This window comes from Hypanus sabinus, chromosome 15 (genome assembly GCF_030144855.1).
Source record: "Hypanus sabinus isolate sHypSab1 chromosome 15, sHypSab1.hap1, whole genome shotgun sequence".
Lineage (NCBI taxonomy): Eukaryota > Metazoa > Chordata > Chondrichthyes > Myliobatiformes > Dasyatidae > Hypanus > Hypanus sabinus.
In genome coordinates this window covers 54,816,530-54,840,171 of record NC_082720.1, presented here as the reverse complement: position 1 = coordinate 54,840,171, position 23,642 = coordinate 54,816,530, and the positions used below count along the sequence as shown (strand labels likewise).

The following is a 23,642-nucleotide window of genomic DNA, read 5'->3' as shown; positions in this document are numbered from 1 at the left end:
AGTTCGACCTGGTATATTATCAGGCCCTGCAGCTTTCTGTGGGTTGTCTCTGGCCAGGGTTTTCCTCACCTCAGTTTTAGTCAGATGGAGTGTCTGCTCCCCTGAGTGAGGGGTACCTTCCTTGCCAGTACTTTGTTCTGAACCTCAAACCAGGCATAGAAGACATTCAGCTCTCAGAGAGTGAAGTAACCTGGTCATCAATGCGCAGTGTAGACTTGTAGTCTGTAAACCTCCGAATTCCCTGTCACAAATGCCTCATGTCTCTGGTCTCTCAGAAGATGCTGTAAATTCTCTGAGAATGCTCTTATTTCACCTTGCTGATGGAGTAGAAAAGCACAGTTCTTGCTTCCCTTACAGCTGTTGCTTCTCCTAATCTAAAAACAGCAACACAATTCCTCAGCCTAGAACGTACTCCTGCAGAAAGTCATGGCTTTTGGTTTGTCTTCAGCCAGATGTATTTTGTGATCGTAACATCCTCAGTACACTTCTCTCTGTAGCTGGTCACAGAATCCACATATTTCTCCATGTTAACACGGCTGCTATAGGTAGCAGCCACCCTGAAGATTCTCTAGTTCGTATTATGAAAGCAGTCCTGCAGTGCAGAGATTGCACTCTAAGACGATGAATGTACGCTCAGTGGCCATTTTATGAAGTAAACAATAGCCTGTAACTTCCTTTTTGGAATTGAGCTTTTAAACCACCTGTACAACTTGGTATTTGTATGGAGTCTCAAAGGTGCAGAGTGGCATGTACAGGCTGAATTCAGGCAGTAGGGTCTGGGCCTTGAAGAGTGGAAAATGAGTCAATACTTGGCCATTGCTGAGGCAATTTGATGCGAAGCAAGCAGACACAGCAGAGCCCAAGCTTGGGTTGGACAGCAAGGAAAGACCCGAGGCTTGACTATTTTAATCACTGGGCTGAATTGGAAAGGGCAGGTAAGGGCTGAAATGAGATACCGGGACCCCAGCCGAAGAGTGTATCAGAGCGGTAAGGCCCAGGTCTGAGACTGAGGTTTCGCAGATTTAAGCATCGGGCCAGATTGAAAAGGTCAGGGTTGGAGGCGAAGGAAGGGCTGGTTCAGCTCCACGCTCTGAGAGGTTTACTAGTCTCGGTGCTGAACTGAGGTCGTGGCCTGCAATGAATAGGCTCCTGGATCAGCAGTGTGGCTTTGTGGCTGTGAGTCACCTCTGTGAACTTCAGTTCTGAATGTAATTTGTTTACTTTTATTGTTTGCACAACGTGTTTTTTTTTAAAAAAAGGGTTCTATTGGGTTTGTTTGTTCTGTGGCTGCCTGCAAGGCGATGAATATCAAGGTTGTATATACCTTAATAATAATGTATTTTGAACTTTTTACAGGAGGTACCTATTAAAGTGGCCACTGAGTGTAGCTTTCACGTGTTGGACAAAATGTAAGAAGTAACAGAGGCAGCATGGAAGCAGGCTCCTTAAACCAATATCAACTCCGACCACAAGGGCTACCCGAGATGGTCCTGCTTTCCCAAGCTTGGTCCACAGCTGTCTAAACCTCTCTTATCCATGTGTTGCAGAGATCGATAATGGGCCTCAACTAGTTAAAAGGATTTATATTTTTAAAAATTATTTAAAACTAAAGAAGAAAAGGCCAGGAGAAATTATTTACTTATTTTATTTATTTAGAGATACAGAATGGAACAGGCCCTTCCGGCTCAACAAGTTGTACCACCCAGCAACCCCTGATTTAACTCCAGCCTAATCATGGGACAATTCACAATCACCAATTAACCTACTACCTGTAGGTCTTTTGGACTGTGGGAGGAAACCAGAGCACCCAGAGGAAACTCACACAGTTCACAATGAGACTGTACAAACCCCTTAGCAGCAGTGCCTGAACTCTGAAACGTCCTGAGCTGCAGAAGTGTCATGCTAATCGCTATGCTACTGCGGCACATACTGGAGAACAAGAAACTGACCGAGAAATTAAACCTCCTTACAGGTTCTCTGGGTACAGAAGAACCTGGGTATGCTCTGGGTATAGAATGAAACAGGATCCAATAGGAATGAATGGTAGTAATAAAAATAAACGAGGAATAATACACCGTAAGACAGCCCACTGAGTCTGTTCTGCCATTTGACCATGGCTGATTTATTTTCTTATAATATGTAGGCTAGTACAAGGGTGACTGGAGGAAAGCACACAGGCATTTAAAAGGTAAGCTACTTAATTATTTTACACAGTGGGTGTGTGGAAAGGGCTACCAGGAGTGGCGGTAGAGGCAGAAACATTAAGGACACTTAAGAGACTCTTAGCTCTGCCATTCTAAAGACCTCGATCCTGGACGACGAAGGACCTTTGATGGGCTATACTGTATCTGGGAACAACTGAGAGAATGGATTAGGACAAAGGAATCTGTTGAGCTGCTGTCGGCAGCCTATGCCCCTGTGGGAATAATGGGCTTCAAAAGAAGAAGAGAGTTTTAGATAGGCGCATGGTTGAAAGAAAAGTTGAGGGCCATGTTAATCTTGGAGTAGGTAAAAGGATGGCACAATATTCTGGGATGAGGGAACTGTACTGTGCTGTAATGTAATGTTCTGTTTTTATATTCCTGAACCACTGTTAGAAGAGTATTTCAAGTTACTCAGAGACACCAGATGCTGGGATCTGGAACTACAATGAGATACGAAAAAATCAGGTGGTTAAGAAGCATCTGTGACAGTGAAGGAACTGTCAACGTTTGGGTCACAACCCAACATCAGGACTGCTACTTCTGTGTTACTTACTTCACTTCCTTCTGCACTTTCTCGATCATATCTTCTTCTTCTCTCTCTTTGCTGGTGATTTCTGCTCGGACCTAATAAAGATGGACAACATGAATTCCTTTGATCCACCTGAAAACGTGCTAAATATTATTTCTCACAGTAAAATTGTTAGGTGAGCTGTTATAAGACTATTGAATGCATTGCTAGTACAATAAAATGGATTCGTCCTTTCAGTCCACCTCTTAGGGATTCACACCTTACTGTGCTTTCACTGTAATATTTTATTCTGCATTCTGCTATTGGCAGTTAAATCTGATCAACTACTCTAGTTAACACCTCCTCTCACCCCTCTATGGCACTAGTCACTGCATTTTAAACTAAAAAAAAATATCCAGTGTTTTCTCGCCATATATGACAAATAAACTTGTCTTGGACTTGCAGCTGTGGACAGGTAATGATTATAACCAAAGTTTCAATGACAAACTCTGCCAACTTCATCACTCATAAAGCCTGAGAAGAGTTTATTTGTCACTTTAAACTACTTTTATAATGTTGTTCACATTGTAATTACATGTTGGTATTTAAATGTTTATACACATTTTATTCCATACCTGTATTTCTAACTTTATTAGTCCTTATAATGCCTGAATATTGTTATTTTTTGTTGGATGTCACACCCTGACCAACACATCACAGCAAATTCCCAACACATGTCAATGTATATAGCAAATAAAGTTGATCCTTGGTTTACCCTGTACTATCTCAATGCACTGTGTAAAGATTTGATGTGTGTATAGTATGCAAGTTTTTCCCACTGTACTTCAGTACATGATAATAAAAAAAAATTCCTAAATTGGAAAACATTAGTTACAGCAGTGTTTAACCTTAGTATCAATTGGCTGACAACTCTAGCTCTGGAGCCAAGAATCTTTACTGAAGGATGACTAGATGCCAACACGGTATTACAGTGACAAAGGGCTCTTTTGAGACAACTTTAACATCATGTCATCTGCCTTCTGCCCATTCATAAGACACAGTAACAGAATTAGGCCATTCAGCCCGATGAGTCTGCTCCACCATTCCATCGCGGCCGATTTATTTTCCATCTCAACCCCATTCTCCTAGTTCAAACGAAAGTAAAATTGATCAGAGTGCATACATGTCACCACATACAACCCTGAATTCTCCCCATTACCTTTAACACCTTGATCTATCAACAATATAGCAACCTCCATCTTAAATATATTCAATGACTTGACCTGCACAGCATTCTGTGGCAATGAATTCTACAGATTCATCTCCCTCTGACGAAATAAAATTTTCATCATCTGTTCTAAAGGGCCCACTCTATTCTCAAGCTGTGTCCTCTGGTCCAAGACTTCCTCCCCCCTGTAGGGAAACATCCTGTCCACATTCACTCTGTCTCAGCCTTACAATATTAGATAGGTTTCAATGAGACTATAAAAATTCAAGTAACAGACTACAGAAAGTGATGGACATAACCCACTCCATCAAACAATAAATCCTGCCCACCAAGAAGTTCAGTAAATGCTTCCACAAGAAGCACCATCAAGGCCATGCCCTCTTCTCGCTGCTGCCATCAGGCAGGAGATACAGAAGCCTCAGGTCCCATTCAGCAGGTTCAGAACAGTTATTACCCCTTAACCATCAGACTCCTGAACCAGCATGGATAACATCACTCACCACTATTACAATTACACTATTGTCATTATTATTTTACTTGCACAGTTGTCTTTTATTCACATTGCTGGTTTGTCAGTCTTCATTTATGCATAGTTTTGAGCAGGGGAATCAAGAACTAGAGGGCACAGGTTTAAGGTGGTGGTGGTGGGGAATCTCATCAGGAGTCTACTTCCTCAGCATATCATCAAAAAATCCTGCCAAACTTCTATAAATGTGTGGTGGAAAGTGTACTGACAGGCTGCATTATGGCCTGGTAGAGTAACATGCCACATTATGGCCTTTGAGTAGAAAATCCTACAAAATGTAGTGGATTCTGCTCAGTACTTCACGACTATAAAACCCCCAACCATTGAGCACCTCTACATGAAACGTTGCCATAGAAAAGCAGAATCCACTATCAGAGATCTCACCCCCCAGGCCATACTCTTTTCTTGTTGCTGTCATCAGGGAGTGGGTACAAAGCCTCCGGACTCGCACCACCAAGTTCAAGAACCCTTACTACCCTTCGACCATCAGGATCTTGAACAAAAGGGGAAAACTACACTCATTTAAGGACTCTTATCTTGTTATTTCATGCTCATTATTTATCACTATTTATTTATTATCTACATTTGGACAGTTTATTTATAGTTTACAGTTACTTTTCTATAGATTTGCTAAGTATGCCTGCAGAAAAAAAATATCAGGGTTGTATGTGGTGACAAGTATGTACTCTGATAATAAATTTTACTTTGAACTTTGAGATCTAATAGGAACCTGAGGGATAACTTCTTTACTCAGGGACCAGCCAATAAATGGAATGAGCTGCCAGAGGAAGTAGTTGAGGCAGGTAGGTTGACAATGTGTAAAAGGATGTATATACAGAAAGGTGCTGGAAAAGGGCCAGCATCATCATGAAGGATCCCACCCACTCTGTTCATGGACTGTTTATACTACTCCCCTTTGCAAGTGTGATAATGCAGCATCCACACCAGGACCGGGAGATTTAAAACAGTTACTTTCTCCAAGCAGTAAGGCTGATCAACACCTCTACCCACTAACCCACCCCTCCACACCCCCAACGACCACTACTACTTTATAATTTCCTGTTCAGAATCACCCAATGCATAGATATTGCTGTGCTCAGCAACACTTTATGTATGTACGATCAATGTCTATAAGCCATCTTACATTTTTATATTTATTGTGCCTTCATTAACTATTATTGTGTTCCTTATCTTACCATGTTTTTGTGCTTCATTGGATCCAGAGTAACAATTATTTTGTTTTCCTTCACAATTGTGTACTGGAAATGACATTAAACAATTCTGAATCTTGAAAAGTTACTTGAGCAGGTACACGGATAGGAGAGATTTAGAAAGTTATGGGCCAAACACAGGCAAATGAACGAGCTTGGATGGGACATCTTGGACCATTGGACCAAAAGGCCTGTATAATCCTAAATTCAAAGTAAATTTAATTATCAAAGTACATATATGCTACCACATATTACCAAATGCTGGCATAAATGGGGTTCCAGAGGATGATCCCAGGAATGATAGGGTTAATGAAAGATATGCAATTTTGATGGCTCTGGGCCTGTACTTACTGGAGTTTAGAAGAAAATCTGGGGGGGGGGGCGATCTCATTGAAACCTGTTGAATACTGAAAGGCCTAGATACTGTGGATGTGGACAGGATGTTTCCTACAGCAGCACAGCCTCAGAATAGAGGGACGTTCTTTAGAGTATGATGAGGAGGAACTTCTTTAACCAGAGGGTGATGAATCTGTGGAATTTACTGCTACAGATGGCTGTGGAGGCAGAGTATCATAAGTTCTTGATTAGCAAGGATGTCAAAGGTTATGGGGAGAAGGCAGGAGAATGGGGTTCAAAGAGAAAATAAGTCAGCCATAATTGAACAGTGGAACAGACTTGATGGGCCAAATGGTGTAACTCTACTTCAATGTCTTAAAGTCATTTTCTCGCATGCTTTGACAAGAATTAAGTACAACAGAACTTTACAAAAAATTACACATAAACATACAAAGGATGACAACCAATGTGAACCTCTACTGCTCTCCCAGTTAGCTATGGATTTGCACACCAAGATCCCTCTGTACACTAAAACCCACCAATCATGGTATTGGGCTGGAAATCACTGTTGTGGGCCAAATCAAAGGTGATTTTCAATCAGCATACAGGAGTGAGACTGAACATTTAGCCGAACAACCACCTCTCACTCAATATCAGCAAGACCAAGAAACTGATTGTAGATTTCAGGAGAGGGAAACCAGAGGTCCATGAGCCAGACCTCATTGGAGAATCAGAGGTGGAGAGGATTAGAAACTTCAAATTCTGGGGTGTCACTATTTCAGAGGATCAGTTCTATACCCCGGTACAATTGCAAAGAAAGCACAGCAGCACCACTACTTCCTCAGAAGTCTGTAGAAGTTCAGCATGGCATCTAAAACTTTGACAAACTTCTATAGGTGTGTAATGGAGAGTGGAGAGGCTGCATCACAGCCTGGTATAGAAACAGCAATGCCTTTGAATGGAAAATCCTACAAAAAGTAGTGGATTCAGCCCAGCACATCACGGGTAAAGTCCTCCCAACCACTGAGCATATCTACATATAACGCTGTCATAGGAAAGCAGCATCCAACATGAGAGATCCCCACCACCCAGGCTATGCTCTCTTTTCACTGCTGTCAAAAGGTAGAAGGTACAAGAGCCTCAGGACGTGCAACTTCCTGAAAGGCTTTGTTTTGTGTCAAATCAAATCAGTGAGGATTGTGCTGGGGGTAGCCATTCTTCCTGCACCAACAAGTTCAGTTATTACCCCTCAACCTTCACGTTCTTAAATACACTCACCTACTCCATCATTGAAATATTCCCAAAATGACCTCACATTAAAGACTCTTTATCTCATGTTCTCATTATTTATTGCTGTTTATTTATATTTGCATTTGCACAGTTTTGTCTTCTGCACTCCGGTTGATCTTTCATTTCATTGATCCTGTTAAAGCTACTACAGACTCTCTGATTATACCCAATGGAAAATGAATCTCAGGGTTGCATATGGTGACATATATAAAATTTGATAATAAATTTACTTTGAACTTTATATTCCCAAAGTAGCTTACAGCAATTGGAATGCAAGCATCAGATACTGACTTCTGAAACTCCCAAATTTTAGAGATCATCAAATGGAACTACTAACCTTCTGCAGGAGAGCAAAATCCAGCCCCTTCACCAAGTGAGTGTGCTCCATGTCACCACCCAAGAACTTGGACTCCTGGATGAGCTGCCGCCTCTTCTCTGCCGCAGACTTGTCCCTGCAACAAACAGAAGGAAAAGATAGAGAGTGACAGCTCTATCACTTGATAGTCAACACAAAACTCACGCAATCCTAATTTTCCCACCATACACAGCCAAGTTGGCTATACAAATACAGTGCTCTATTGTAGATCATTTATTCCAAATGATGTCTGCTAAATCTGATGAGTTAAAATAATTGTTGTAGATTTACCATAACCCCACATCAATGAAGGCTGCAATTAAAAGAGTTTAAACTGATGTTTAGATAAAGCTAATCTTTATATTTTATTTGTCACGTGTAAATCGAAAGATACAGTGAAAGGCTTTGTTTTGTGTCAAATCAAATTAGTGAGGATTGTGCTGGGGTTAGAGCCATTCTTCCTGCACCAACATAGCATACCCATAAATTACTAATGCTGATCCATGTGTCTTTGGACCATGGGAGGAAATTGGAGCACCTAAAGGAAAACCACACACGGTCACGTGAAGAATGTACAAACGCTTTACAGACAGTGGCTGGAATTGAACCCGGATTGCTGGCACTGTAAAGCATTACACCAGGTGCTATGCTACTGTGCTAAAACTGTTCATTTTTCCAAATTTGGTTTTTGGTGATGCTGATAGTAAAACGTTTAAATGAATTTTGTTGTGCAAAGTGGAAAATGGAAATTACAAAATAACTTTTTCCAAATGGTTTCTTCTAAACCTGACTTGAAGAGCTAATCTAATTGGTTAAACTATTATCTCCCCAGAACCCCAAAATAAAGACGCCAATTAAGAAGGGTTTACTTTGTTTACAAGGCACTGAAATACCCATTTAAATTGCTGTAGTATTCATGATGAAAACAAACAGCCTGCTGGAACATTTTAAGGGCAAGTAAGATTCAATGACATGACTTGGGTCTTTAGGGTCACAGAAAAGTCACAAAGAGCTCGATGGCTTACTCCCTTTACTGGAAAAAATAGATGAACCAGATTTGGCTTTAAAATAATCAAGTAGCTATTCACTAGAGATCTGAAAATATGGACTAAAACATTATTTTGTTCATAAAATGTAAATTCCAAAAGGTGCTGTGGTGGGGTTTGAAGTTAACGCCTGCGGATCATCAGTTCCTGCATCTGGAGTACGAGAGCAGTAACACAAACATAAACTCTGCCATGGACAGTCCCAAGCCCAGCTGCAAGAGGAAGAGGGTCGGGCATGGGGCTAGAAACCCTGCAACATAAAGATCCACAGCTGCAGAAATGCCAACGACCTCATCTCTGAGAGAGGCAGGATCTTCGATGGGCTACGCCTAGGGTAGACAGACTCGCCCATGGCAGAGGACTCTGGCAAGCTGCCATCAGTAGTTTATGCCCCAGAAAAGGAGATGGGCTTAGGTCAGAAACACAACCATTACTGGTTCTAGATCTAAGTTGATGAGCTGCCATTTCCTCATGAGTGTTCATACTTTCCTTCCCATGAGCACATGGGTGTCCTCCCACAGTCCAAAGATGTACCAGTTAGTAGGTTAATTAGTCATTGTAAATTGCCAGGGTTGTTGGGCTATATGGCTCGGTGGGCTGAAAGGGCCAATTCTGCCCTGCATCTATAAATAAGTAGGTAATAAAAATAATCATTTTTAACACAAGAAACTCTGCAGATGCTGGAAATCCAAATCAACACATGTAAAATGCTGGAGGAACTCAGCAGGTCAGGCAACATCTACAGAAATGCTTTTTTTAAAATATGGAAATTATACTTCAATTGGCTGGGATAAAATGGTTAACTGTTTTAATGTAGAGATTACGACCATTAGGATTTGTGTCACTACTCTGACAGAAGGAATGTAAACTACTGTCTGTACTTACGCCTCAGCAGTTGGTCCAACGGCTCTGTAGTTTGCCGTTGTACTGATGAGCTCAGTTTCCTCATAATCTTTGTTCACGCCATCTCGTCTCTCCCGTGCTCGATCACGGTACTTCTCAGCCAGCTCTCGCTCGCGTTCCAGCTCCTGCTGCCGCAGCTTCGCATAGTAACTGGAATCAAGCAGAACAGTGGCATGCTTCAGTATTATAAGACAGAGAAACAGAATTAGGCCATTCAGCTCATCAAGTCATTGCCATTCAGTCATTCTCAATCCCATTCCCCTGCCTTCTCCTTGTAACATTTGGTACCTTTACTTATCAAGGAACTATCAGCCTCCATTTTAAATATACCCAACGACTTAGGCTTCAATTGCTGCCTTTTCCCATCAGATTCAAAAACAACACATCAGCGCTTTATCATTAACCAAGGAAAACTCCAGGTAGATGCTTAAGAAAATCTTAATTTGGTTCCCAATTATGCTGATGCTTGAATGTAATTTAAAATGGGCTCTGATGTGCTAAGTGAGAAAGCAGAACAGAAGCATGCTCCAATATCTCTGCCTCTTTCATTGCTGCATCAGTTTTATTTATTTACAAATTTATTTTCACTTGTACACTTTGTTTTCATTTGCACTTTGGCTGTGAAACACCAATGCTCTTGAATGGACAGGTCTACAAAAAAAAAAGTTGATACAGCACAATCCATCACAGGTAAAACCCTTCCCACCACTGAGCACATCGACATGGAGTGCCGCCACAAGAAAGGAGCACCTATCATCGAAGACCTCCACCACCTAGGACATGCTCTCTTCTTGCTGCTGTCATCAGGAAAGATATACAGGATCCTCAGGAACCATACTACCAGGTTCAAGAACAGTTATTACCCTTCAACCATCAGGGTTTTGAACCAAAGGGATTAACTTCCTTCTATTTCACTTACCCCATCATTGAACTGTTCCCACAGCCTATAGAGGGGAGTCACCAGGAGACGCTCATGGAGTGAGTAGCGTTTCAGATTTGCTCCATAACCTTTACTTTTTTAAACCTATGATCACCCTTATTTAACTTACTTTTACCTACACAAAAAGATTCTTGCTACTCTTTTGGACTTAACTTTAAGAGTGTACTGTGAATTTTGAAGAAATGAGTACAGAAATTGCTTTAAGATCTAAAGGGCGAGACCCTGGGAAAGATCCTAATGGCAACGGAAAGAAAAAGAAAGACAGATCCTAAGTGCACTGAATTGACTTACGATACGTTATTGGAGCTCTTAAATGAAAAATTTGAAGAACAGCGACAAACTTTCAAACAAGATCTAAAGGCTTTCCAGGATTCTATGGATAAGACTGATTCAGTAGTTAAACAGCAGCAAACTCTAATCGCAACTTTGCAAGAGGACGCTCAGAAGCGAGACTTGATAATCGAAAAACTGGAGCAGAAATGATCTTCGACGATTAAACAGGTGGAAACACTTAAAGCCAAGAGAGTCAACTTTGAAAATTGGTCCAGAAGACAGAACTTATGCATACTTGGTCTCCTGGAAGGTATCGAACAAGGGGACCCCTCGAAGTATTTTGCTCAACTTTTAAAGGATGCGTTCCCTTCTGTATTCCCAGACAGTCCTCCGTTACTTGATCGTGCCCACAGAATTATGCTCTGATCATCAAGTTCTTCATCTAAACCACCTGTTGTAATTGCTCGATTTCATTATGTGCATATCAAAGAGCAACTTATTCGTGTGGCTCGGCGTTTAGGGATGGTTAAATTCAAAGATTTCCAATTTCAATTAGTGGAGGATTTTAGCCCAGAAGTAATGAAGGCAAGGCTCCATTTTAAACCTCTTATGTCTGAATGTTATGAGAAAAATCTAAAACCAGTGCTTTTATACCCTCCGAAGCTTAGAATCTCGCCTCCGAATGCACCACGGTGTCTCGTTTCTAATAAATGAGTGATTTTGATCGTTACAAGATAGTTTTTTTTTTCCAAAACCAGATTTTGTTTCTGGCTATTGGCGTAGGTTTATTCTATATATTATATTCTAATTAAAGTTTTTATTCCATATAATCTTCTTATTTTACTTACTTTAACCACTGTACTTTATTTTTGGTCATTATTATTAATCCTTTGAAGGTGAATTTTTTTTAAACGGTTTGATATATATCTTTTCATTTTTTCTGTGACTAAGATGGCAGTTTCTTCTCTAAAATATATCTTGCTTTTTTTGATTTCGCCATTTTTTTTCTCTCGTCTTCTTCCTATAATGCATTTCTTATCACATTTTAACTTTTTTTTGTTTGGGTTTTAACCCGATTTATAAGTTACTAGTGTTTATATTCTTTTTGTTATTTTTTTACTAGCAATTATATTAAGAAGTTTGTTTTAGTACAGTGATAATTGCTTTTTGGGAGTTTGGGCGGATCTTTTTTCCCCTCCTTTATATATTTAGAGTTGCCTTCTGGTGATTCTGGGGTAGATTTAGTATCATTCCTTTTTTTCCCCTAGCCTTCTCCAGGCTCAGGATGGGCTTTTTCATCATGGGTGGGGGGTGGGGGTTTCCTTTCTAAATTTATTGTTCTTTTTACCAGTTTTTTTTTAGTTTTTTCATATGGGCTGATTTTAAACTACTAAAATGTCCGCGATGTTGTCACTTCCGGGTCCGCCCCTTATTTTTGCTCCTCTTCCGGGTGCATGAGTTCATAATTTGGTTAACTCTTTATAGACCAAAGGGTTGATTTTAGAAATATGGCTCAGACCATTAATTTTGTCTCTTGGAATACTAATGGCTTAAACCATCCGATTAAACAGAAAAAGTTTTTCAAAGTATTCCACAGACTGAATGCACATGTTATTTTTGTACAAGAAACTCATGTGAAGAAAGAGGACAATCAATGTTTTTTTAGGTTTTGGTGGGGTCAACAGTACTATTCGAATTCGAATGCCAAAGTAAAAGGAGTTTCAATTTTTATTGACTCCTCTATTACATATGTTCAACACAATATTATTTCGGATCCGAATGGCAGATTTTTGTTAATTACTGGGTTACTTTTTAACAAAAAGGTTGCTATGGTTAATGTTTATGCTCCAAATGTGGATTATCCCAATTTTTTTAAGTCCTTATTTACTTCTCTACCTAATCTAAATGAATATATGTTAATAATGGGTGGTGACTTCAATTGTTGTTTAAATCCTTTGCTGGACAGATCTATATCCACTTAGACTTTACCTAATAAGTCTGCCACTTACATTAATTCCTTTTTGACTGATAATGGAATTTTTGATATTTGGAGATTTTGGCATTCTAAGGACAAAGAGTTTTCATTTTTCTCACATGTTTATCATTCTTACTCGAGAATTGACTATTTTTTTATTGACTCTCGTTTTATTCCATCTGTAATTGGTTGCAATTATCATATTATAGCCATCTCTGATCATGCTCCATTGAAACTTTCTATTAAATTAATGGATAAAGCTTCTAGTGTTGGGCAATGGCGATTTGATTCTACCTTACTGCAAGATCTGGATTTCATTAAATTTATGAAGGAACAGATCGATTTCTTCTTTTCAACTAATTCCATGGATGACATTTCTTGTGGAACACTTCGGGACACTTTTAAAGCATATATATGTGGACAGATTATCTCCTATTCGTTGGTTTGAGAAAACGTATTAAGGAAACTCTTTTATTGGTTGATAAAATTAAAGAAATTGACAAGAAATATTCGACTGCTCCTAGTAAGGAGCTTTACAAACAAAGGGTTGAACTTCAAATGGAACACAGTTTATTACTTACATCTTCGATTGAAAATCAATTAATGAAAACCAGAGCTGATTTTTATATACCTAGTGATAAATCGGGTAAACTGTTAGCTAACCAATTGAAGAATGCTTTGGTTAAACGTTGAATTATTAAGATTCGCCAACAGAATGGTAAATTGACAGTTAACCATGATGAGATAAACAAACCTTTTCAAGATTTTTATACCTCCCTGTATCATTCTGAATTCCCTCCTGATCATAATACCATGCATGATTTTCTTGGGAAATTGAATTTTCCCAAAATTATCATCGATGATCTTTCAATATTAGAAACTCCTATTATGGATGCAGAAATTACAGGAGTTATTTCCTCTATGAATTCTGGGAAAGCATCAGGTCCAGATGAGTATACAGTGGAATTTTTTTTAAAGTGTTTTTCCTCTACTCTTTCTCCTTGGTTATGCAGGGTTTTTGAAGAAGCAATCAGATTGGGTAAACTGCCACAATCTTTTTATAGAGCTTCCATTTCTTTAATATTGAAAGAAGATAAAGACCCTACTGACTGTGCATCCTATAGACCAATATCCTTATTGAATGTAGATTCTAAGATCTTTTCCAAGTTACTGCCATCCAGGCTGGAGAAGGTATTACTTCAAATTATCTCGGAAGATCAAACTGGTTTTATTAAAAATCGCTATTCTTTTTTCAATATCAGGAAATTATTGAATATTGTTTATACTCCTTCACGTAGCACCTCAGAATGTGTCATTTCATCAGATGTGGAGAAAGCATTTGATAGAGTTGAATGGCCATACTTATTTACTGTGCTTGAGAAGTTTAATTTTAGTCTGACATTCATTTCCTGGATTAAACTGATATATCATACTCCAGTAGCCTCGGTTTTTACTAACAATCAAAGATCTCCCTTTTTTCGTTTATTTCGGGGTACTAGACAAGGCTGTCCTCTTAGTCCATTATTATTTGATATTGCTTTAGAACCTTTGGCAATTGCTATTAGAGAATCACCGAACATTTCTGGCATTACTCGTGGGATGGATATACATAAGTTAACATTATACGCAGATGATTTATTATTATTTCTGATCTTGAGAAATCCATTCCTGCAGTTATATCATTGTTGGCTCAATTTAGTAATTTTTCTGGGTATAAATTACATCTTAATAAGAGTGAATTGTTTCCTCTAAATAGACAGGTTCCAATTTATGGAAATTTACCTTTTAAATTAGTTAATGACTCTTTTATATACTTAGGGATTAAAATGACAAAAAATTATAAGAAGTTATTTAAGGTTAATTTTTTACCCTTAATAGATCAGATTAAATGTTTGCTCACTAAATGGTCACCATTATCTTTATCTCTGATAGGTCAGATTAATGCTATTAAGATGATTATTTTACCCAAGTTTTTATTCCGAAATCTTTTTTTGTTAATGTTGATTCAAAAATTTCCTCATATATATGGCAGAATAAAAATCCTAGATTAGGTAAAAAATACTTACAGAAGGCAAGGAAGGAAGGTGGATTGGCATTGCCTAATTTTAGATTTTTCTTATTGGGCAATTAATATCCGATACTTGATATGTCGGTTAAAGGATTGGGATATACCTTTTAGCCCTCATTGGGTGAACCTGGAAACTAAATCTGTACAAGGATTTTCATTGGGTTCTATTTTAGGGTCTTTTCTTCCCTTTGCTCTTTCTAAATTGCAGAAACGAATTGACAATCCGATAGTTAAACATACTTTACGTATATGGTTTCAATTTCGGAAATTTTTTGGGTTGAATCAATTTGTTTTAACTATTCCTATTGTATCCAATTTCTTTTTTCATCCTTCTGTTATTGACCAAGCTTACTCAGCTTGGAATTACTATGATTAGTAAAAGGATTACTATGATTTTCCAATTTATTTTTGGATAATTGTTTTATATCTTTTGAACAATTATCTAATAAATATAAATTGCCTAGATTTCATTATTTTAGATATTTACAGATTAGGAATTTCTTACACTGTACTTCCTACCTTTCCAAATCTTGAGTCTTCGGGTATTTTGGAGAATTTGTTAGAACTAAATCCTTCTCAGAAAGGTGTAATATCAAAACTCTACAATATAATTATGAAAATACGTTCAGAGCTCTTCTATAAGATTAAAAATGATTGGGAAAAAGAACTTAACCTTACTATCCCTATTGAGAATTGGGATAAAATTCTTCAATTGTTCAATTTATCATCTATATGTGCTAAACATTCATTAATACAATTTAAAGTTGTGCACAGGGCTCATGTGTCCAAGGATAAGTTGGCTCGTTTTTATTCCTATATAAATCCTATTTGTGACAGATGTCATTCTGAGATAGCGTCTTTAACTCATGTTTTGGTCATGTCCGCTTTTGAAAAAATATTGGAAAGACATTTTTGATATTATTTCCATGGTATTGAACATTGATTTACAACCTCATCCTATTACTGCAGTTTTTGGTTTACCAATGATGGACTCAATCCATTTATCTTCTTCTGCTTGTCGAATGATTGCATTTCTTACATTAATGACTAGAAGATCTATTTTGTTGAATTGGAAAGAAATTAATCCCCCTACCATATTTCATTGGCTTTCTCAAACTACGTTATGTCTAAATTTGGAGAAAATTAGAAGTGTTGTATTTGACCCTTCTATTAAATTTGAAAAGACATGGTATTTTCATACGATGTAATTTGACCCTGTTCCAAACCTATTCATTTTTCCAGTTTTGATTATACATATGTTGAGGATCGGAGTTGATGACACTGATGATTTTGTATTTTTTTAAATAGATATTATAAACAGCCCATTTATTTTTTTCTCTTTATTAGTTATTAGGTTGTTAGATTAGTTTTTCCAGGGAATTTTTTTTTTTCTTTTTCTCTTTTCTGTTTTTTAAAATATATTATGATATACCTAGTTTTGCTTTGTTTATATGATATTTGTATCATTCATGATTTGGGAAGAATTAATTATATTGTAACTATTGCTTGTGTATCTTTCATGTTCAGTTTAAATTTGTAAGTTTGTAATCCCACTATCTATGTATTAATCTTATTATGTTGATATTAATAATAATAGTAAAAAGATTGTAAAAGCCTATAGACTCACTTTTAAGGATTCTTCATCTCTTATTCTCGGTATTAACTGCTTATTAGTATTTTTTTCTTAGTATTTACTGTGAATGCCAGTGAGAAATGAATCTTGGGATTGCATATGGGGACGTTTATGTACTTTGATAAGAAGTTTACCTTGAACTGTTTACAATCCTGATTGAAGTTGTAACCAAATTATTCTGTGTGCAACCTGACTACTCGTGGCCCAAAACCATCTGAAGCAATTCTGCCCGGCTTACCTTTTCTTCTTCCTCCTCCGGGCAGCAGGATCGTCCTCCTCATTGTATTCCCTTGGCATCCTGTGATCAGACATTAGCAAATGTTCAATTACACTTGCACCAAGTGCTCCGTGAATGACCTATCAAATGGGACTGGTTAATGGGCAGATTGAGATCCCCCCTCACTCAGCTCCAGAACCTGCCATGCTCCCAAAATGCTTCATGCCAATAATTATGCTCCAAGTAGATTCTTCCCAGGCAAAATCAGTTATGATTCGGCCTAAATTACTTACAGGTTTACTGTTCTCCTCAGCTGAATATATACTATTCACCCCATGTACAGAATCAGAATTAGGTTTAAAAATCACTGGCAGATATCGTGAAAGTGGTTTTTCAGCAGCAGTAACATTATAATTTCATTGTTGAAAATAAAACCCAACTCCTGGAAGATCTATGCAAGCCAAGGGGAAGGTCATTGTTTAGGTCAAAACCTCACATCATGGCTGAAAATGTCAAGGGACGATGTGAAATGGAGGCACCCAGGTGATGTAGAACCAGGAGAGCTGAGGGGACTGGGAGAGGGAAGGCAAGGAGATTATGAGGAGCAGTACAAATGAGAATGGGAGAGGGGAAGAATCTTACTGTCTGCCCCCCATCTGCCTCTAACATGCTGGCGATGAGGCAGTGCCATAGTAGACTGTGTACACTGCAGTCAATAATTGCCATCAGTGGCCAAGTCTGTTCCACGAGACAAATACAGTGGATTCCAGTTAATCAAGGCAACTAATTATTTGGAACAATTCTCAAAGAACAAAAAATAGAGAAAATAGCTGGGATTCCCTCTGTTTATTTGGGACAGGAGATTGCAGCCAAACAGTTTCTAACAAGCAATAGTTGCATGCACTTATGTGGCCGTTAGATACTACACCACTTAGAGTGATCAGTTTTTAAATAGTGTCAGTTGTGTGTGTTTGTGTTCAAAAAGCAGCAATTTTGTAACTGATAGTTGGCTAGAAATAAGAACAAGACAATTCTGAACTGTTAACAAAAGTTTCAAGTATTCAAGCTTGGAGATGCGAAAAATGGACGAGCATGAAAATGAAACAATTTCACTACTTCAGCAGATTAGGAACTATGAAGAAATCGACAATCACCTTGGACGTTACAATGAAGAGAGATTTGGAGAATCCAATGGTCAAAAGCATTATATTATCTGCACTCGGCACCTGCGCTGATTTTGTTCATTTATAGTCAAAAGAACACAACAGCGTACACTGAAGGATAAAACAGGAACCAACAGTTTTATAGTACTGTATTAGTATTGGTATTAGTCCAATTTATACTGTTTCATTTAAATACATATTTTGTTACTTGGTTAAACAGTAGTTTGTCTTTTTTACACCTCTTAACGATTTCCATGAAACTTTGGCTAGTTGGAGTAGCCAGTTATTTCGGCTAAAATGTACCAGTCCTGATGTGTCCTAATTAACCGCAATCCATTGCATTTGTAGTTATGGTCTTTGCTGGCAAAACTACCATTTGTTTTCTGAGAAGGTGGTGCTTAGCTGCCTCCTTGAGCCACTGTAGTCCTCTGGTGGAGGTGTATCAACAGTGTTTTTGGTTATAGGATTCCAGGGTTTAGATACATGAAGAAATGGTAAATGGTATAGGTTTCTGGGCTTGCTAAGAGCCCTGGCACCCTTGTTGGGTTTACCCTACTTACAGTTCTGGGTCTTCCCTTTAAGAGGAGGGAACGTTTACAGGAATCAAAAACTTCAACACAAGGCCAACCAAAAAGGCTTTGCAGTCTTAACTATGCTGGATAACTAAAAGCTTCATTGCAACTGTATAACTAAACAAAAGCTAAATAAACATTTGGAAACAGACATTCACATAAGCAGAATGTTCTCAAAACTCTTGAGCATCTCATTACTCACTCATGTTGACGTGTTTTTGAAGGTGGAGCTGATGACGGTGTTGACCTTGGGGTCATCAGTAATTTTCGGAAGTCCTCATTGGTCAGCTTCGACCTATGAAAAACACCAGTACAATTTTAAACAGAAGTGTAACAATAGTTTCTCAATGCATTGCCAAGTTCAAGTTCAAATATAGTGTCATTCATGTATGCAGCTAAATGAAACAACATTCCTCAGGAATCAAGGTGCAAAACAGTACATGTATCACACAAGATAACATCAACAGATAAAAAGGATATTCTGTCGATGTACAAGTTGACATAAAGTGCATATATAACATAGTATTAAATACACAACTGTTAGTGTTACTGGCATTGTCATAATTAATGTGTACTGGGTGTTCAGAAGTCTTCCAGCCTGGGAAAAGAAGCTGTTATCCAGCCTAATAATCCTTGTTTTTAATATTGTGATACATTCTGCCTGATGGTAGGAGGTCAAAGAGATGGTGGGTTGGATGGGAGGTGTGCTTGACGAAGTGCTGGTGTGCATCCTGGATGGGGGTGAGGGAGACCTCGATAATTCTCTCAGCAGTCCTCACAATCCATTGCAGGGTCTTGCAATTCCCTGTCCAGATGGTGATGCAGCTGGTCAGGATACTCTCGAAAGTGCTCAGGTAGAACGGGGTTAGAAGGGAGGCACGGAGTATTGCTTGCATCCATCTCCTCAAGAAGCTTCTCGCTGCTGTGCTTTCTTGACTACATGGGTTGAAGGACCAGGTGAGATCATTTTTAATGTACACTTCAAGAAACTTGGTGCTCCTGACTCTCTCCAGGGAGGAAGCAACAACTCCTTGAATTAATTTGGTTATTTATTGACTTTTCAGGAAGTGATGCATGTGAACTATGAAATTTACAAGAAGAATGGATTCCCACAAATAAAAACAGTAAGTGGTGGAAACACTCAGCAAGTCAGGCAGCAAATGTGGAAAGAGAAACAGATTTAACACTAGCTCAAAGACCCTTTGGAAAAGATGGAAAGGGTAGGGTCAACTTCATCTGCCATATACACCAAGCGTATAGTGTCTTGTAAAATTATTCAGCCCCAACCCTTGGCTCATATAAACGAGTATTACAAATTTTGAGCAATTTAACTGAGAATTTTTATTTGTGAACCACATGCTCATTTTTCGCAATAGAACCCAAAAAACAGGGTAAATTTTAAAGCACAAAAAGTTAAAAATACAAAAACTTAAATGTCAGCGGATCAAAAGTACTGTTCATTACCGACTTGAAATACTTCTTGCAGCTGTTACTGCCCCTAGTCTTTTTGATAGGCCTCTATTAGCTTTGCACAGTATGGTGGAATAAGATTTACCCCATTCCTCCTTGCTCAAGCTGTGCTAGGTTCAAATTTTAAAGTACATTTATGTATACAGACTCAAACTTTGTGATTCATCATCCTGCAGGCAGCCATGAAATAACGAAACACCATGTAATCTGTCCAAGAAAACAGCGAACACCCAACACACAACAAAAAGTCTAAATTGCACAAACAGCAACAAGCGAGTGAACAACACAAAGAATATCAAACATCAAACCAGGAGTCCAGGCGTATTCAGTTTAGTTCAGTTCAGCCTCACACCGTTAAGCCACCGCAGGCATAGGGCCATTCTTCACCAAAGCATGCCAGTCTGCATCAATCACCCCTATCAAACTACTCACTCTAAAATATATAGTAATCAGAATCCAGGAACACATACAACATGAAACCAAAGTCCCCCAAAATGAGTTCACAGCCATGAGCCTCGCCAATCAATCCTGACAACATGGATCTCAAAACTCCTACATTTTCTACTAACAGCAGATAGTGAAACGGAGTGAAACACAAGTCAAATGCAGGTAGGCAGCAATCAATGCCTGCCTGTTTCTGCTTTCATCCTTGTTGACTTCAAACTTGCTCGAACCTCAATTGGAAAGAAGCTATGGAGGTTAGTTGGGAAGTGGCAGTGGACAACAATCTTGAAGTCTTGCCAGAGATGTTTGATCGGGTTAAGATCAGGACTCAAAGACATCAATTTTCTTCATATGACATCAATACATGGTTACTTTGGCAGTGTGCTTTGGGTCATTATCCTGCTGAAAGGCAAACTTACTCCCCAGTTTAAGCTTTCTGGCAGACAACAACAGGCTTTTATTCAGGATCTCTCTGTGCGGTCTGACCAATGCCTTATGAAGCCTTAGCATTACATCCTTGCATTTATATTCTAGTCCTCTCAAAATGAGTACTTGGGAATGCATAGGCATGAGCACTGAACAGCATATATCTATGATGAATGCTTCTCTGGGAGAACAGCGATTCCATTTCCACAGCTGTTGAATACTTACTGATTCAGTGACCGAGGATCTTCCATCTCGTGTGAGTCAGGTGCCAGAGGGTTTGAAAACGGCTCATCTGCAGTGACAGAAAAATATATCAGGTGAGTTCAAAGTAAATTTATTACCAAATAAATCCCCAGGTCCAGATTGTCTGCATCCTAGGGTACTAAAGGAGGTGGCCCTGGAAATTGCGGATGCATTGTTAATCATTTTCCAATGTTCCTTAGATTCAGGATCAGTTCCTGAGGATTGGAGAATGGCTAATGTTATCCCACTTTTTAAGAAAGGAGGGAGGGAGAAAACAGAGAACTATCGACGTGTCAGCCTGACATTGGTGGTGGGGAAGATGCTAGAGTCCATTATTAAAGATGAAATAGTGGCATATCTAGATAGCAGTGACAGGATTGGGCCGAGCCAGCATGGATTTACCAAGGGTAAATCATGCTTGACTAATCTATTGTTTTTCGAGGATGTAACCAGGAAGTTAGACAAGGGAGATCCAGTGGGTGTAGTGTACCTCGATTTTCAGAAGGCATTTGATAAGGTCCCACGTAGGAGATTGCGGGTAAAATCAAAGCTCATGGCGTTGGGGGGAAGACATTGACATGGATAGAAAACTGGTTGGCAGATAGAAAGCAAAGGGTAGCAGTGAATGGGTGTTTCTCGGAAAGGCAGGTAGTGACTAGTGGGGTGCCACAGGGCTCGGTATTGGGACCACAGCTGTTTACCATCTACGTCAACGATTTAGATGAAGGCATTGAGAATAACATCAGCAAATTTGCTGTTGATACTAAGCTGGGTGGAAGTGTGACATGTGATGAAGATGTTAGGAGAATTCAGGGTGACTTGGATAGGTTGGGTGAGTGGGCAGATACTTGGCAGATGACGTTTAATATGAATAAGTGCGAGGTTATCCACTTTGGGAGTAAGAACAGGAAGGCAGATTATTATCTGAACGGTGTAAAGTTAGGTAAGGGAGAAATACAAAGAGATCTAGGAGTTCTTGTTCATCAGTCACTGAAGGTGAATGAGCAAGTGCAGCAGGCAGTGAAGAAGGCTAATGGAATGTTGGCCTTTATTACAAAGGGAATTGAGTACAAGAGCAAGGAAATCCTTTTGCATTTGTACAGAGCCCTGGTGAGACCACACCTGGAGTATTGTGTAGTTTTGGTCTCCAGGGTTAAGGAAGTGCAGCGTAGATTCACGAGGTTAATTCCTGGGATGTCCGGACTGTCTTATGCAGAGAGGTTAGAGAGACTGGGCTTGTACTGTTACGAAGGATGAACAACTCTGATGGGCAGAAGGGTACAGAGTTGCCCATGTCCCCCTCCCCTGGGAGAATCACAAACTGTTACTGTTACCATGCTGCTAATGAGAGAGAAAGAGATGGAACAAAAACATGCCAGAACATCTGCTACTGATAAGAGAGGGGAAAGAGACTTGTTCCACCATATTATGACTCTTGTAAGACTTATGGCTTCTGAGAAGGATTGTTTACCTTATACTATTCTGTTCATTAAAATTCCTCAGTGGACAACCGGAGTGGGCTAGTTTGATGGACTAAGCCATTCAAAACTGATTGACACCTGAGACCCCGTGAGAAGGGATAAAAGTGAGGTCTGGGGAGACACCCCTCAGACGCACCAGTTGACACACTAGTGAGCACTGCTTAAGTGTTGGAACCCAAGAGAAGGTGTGGGGCATCAGAGACCGAACGAAGGATTGGTCAATTTTAACTCACAGTGTTTATAGCGAGGCCGGTGGGGGCTTGTGTGTGTGTGTCCACCCTTGCCTGGGTGACGAGTACACCATAGATGAACGGTCTAGCTAAAGGACAGAGGGGTCATATCTGAATGGCCACAACAACACATCGATGGATCAAGAACGTAAAGGAAGGTTTGACAGACTTTAGCTGTCACTGCTCTCCCTCCAACGGTTACAACAAAAGAACCAACAACTACCTCAGCCTACATGAACTGAACTTTATACTTTCCCATGATAATTCATTATCCCCTAGACAACGATAGAGGTTGTTTATTATTGATTATTATTATACCCACACTTTTAGGTTTAGTATTGCTAATGTGTATTATCTGTATATTTGCATTGTTGATATTGATTTGTATATTTTACTAATAAACACTGTTTTGAAAATAGTACCAGACTCCAACGGGTACTTCTATCTTTGCTGGTAAGACACCCAGTTACGGGGTACGTGACAGTACACGATGGAATTTAGGAGATTGAGAGGGGAATCTGATTGAAACATTTAAAAAGATTATTAAGGGATTAGACAAGATAGAGGCAGGAAATATATTCCAGATGCTGGGAGAGTCCAGTACCAGAGGGCATGGTTTGAAAATAAGGGATAGGTCATTTAGGACAGAGTTAAGGAAAAACTTCTTCTCCCAGAGAGTTGTGGGGTCTGGAATGAACTGCCTCGGAAGGCAGTGGAGGCCAACTCTCTGGATGCTTTCAAGAAGGAGCTAGATAGGTATCTTATGGATAGGGGAATCAAGGGATATGGGGACAGGGCAGGAACCGGGTATTGATATTAGATGATCAGCCATGATCTCAAAATGGGGGTGCAGGCTCGAAGGGCCGAATGGTCTACTTCTGCACCTATTGTTTAAATGTC

General features: G+C 39.2%; 1 protein-coding gene across 1 annotated transcript in view; it reads right to left on the bottom strand.

Moving 5' to 3' along the window:
- The window catches only part of ik (IK cytokine), a 57,238-nt gene that overhangs the window by 33,054 nt on the left and 542 nt on the right, over positions 1-23,642 (bottom strand). The window contains exons 2-7 of the mRNA XM_059990439.1: positions 21,014-21,080; positions 18,651-18,743; positions 16,735-16,794; positions 9,590-9,757; positions 7,641-7,755; positions 2,758-2,828 (exon numbers count right to left, since the gene is read on the bottom strand). Of these exons, the coding sequence (XP_059846422.1) occupies positions 2,758-2,828; positions 7,641-7,755; positions 9,590-9,757; positions 16,735-16,794; positions 18,651-18,743; positions 21,014-21,080 (574 nt within the window). The remainder of the gene's footprint in view (positions 1-2,757; positions 2,829-7,640; positions 7,756-9,589; positions 9,758-16,734; positions 16,795-18,650; positions 18,744-21,013; positions 21,081-23,642) is intronic.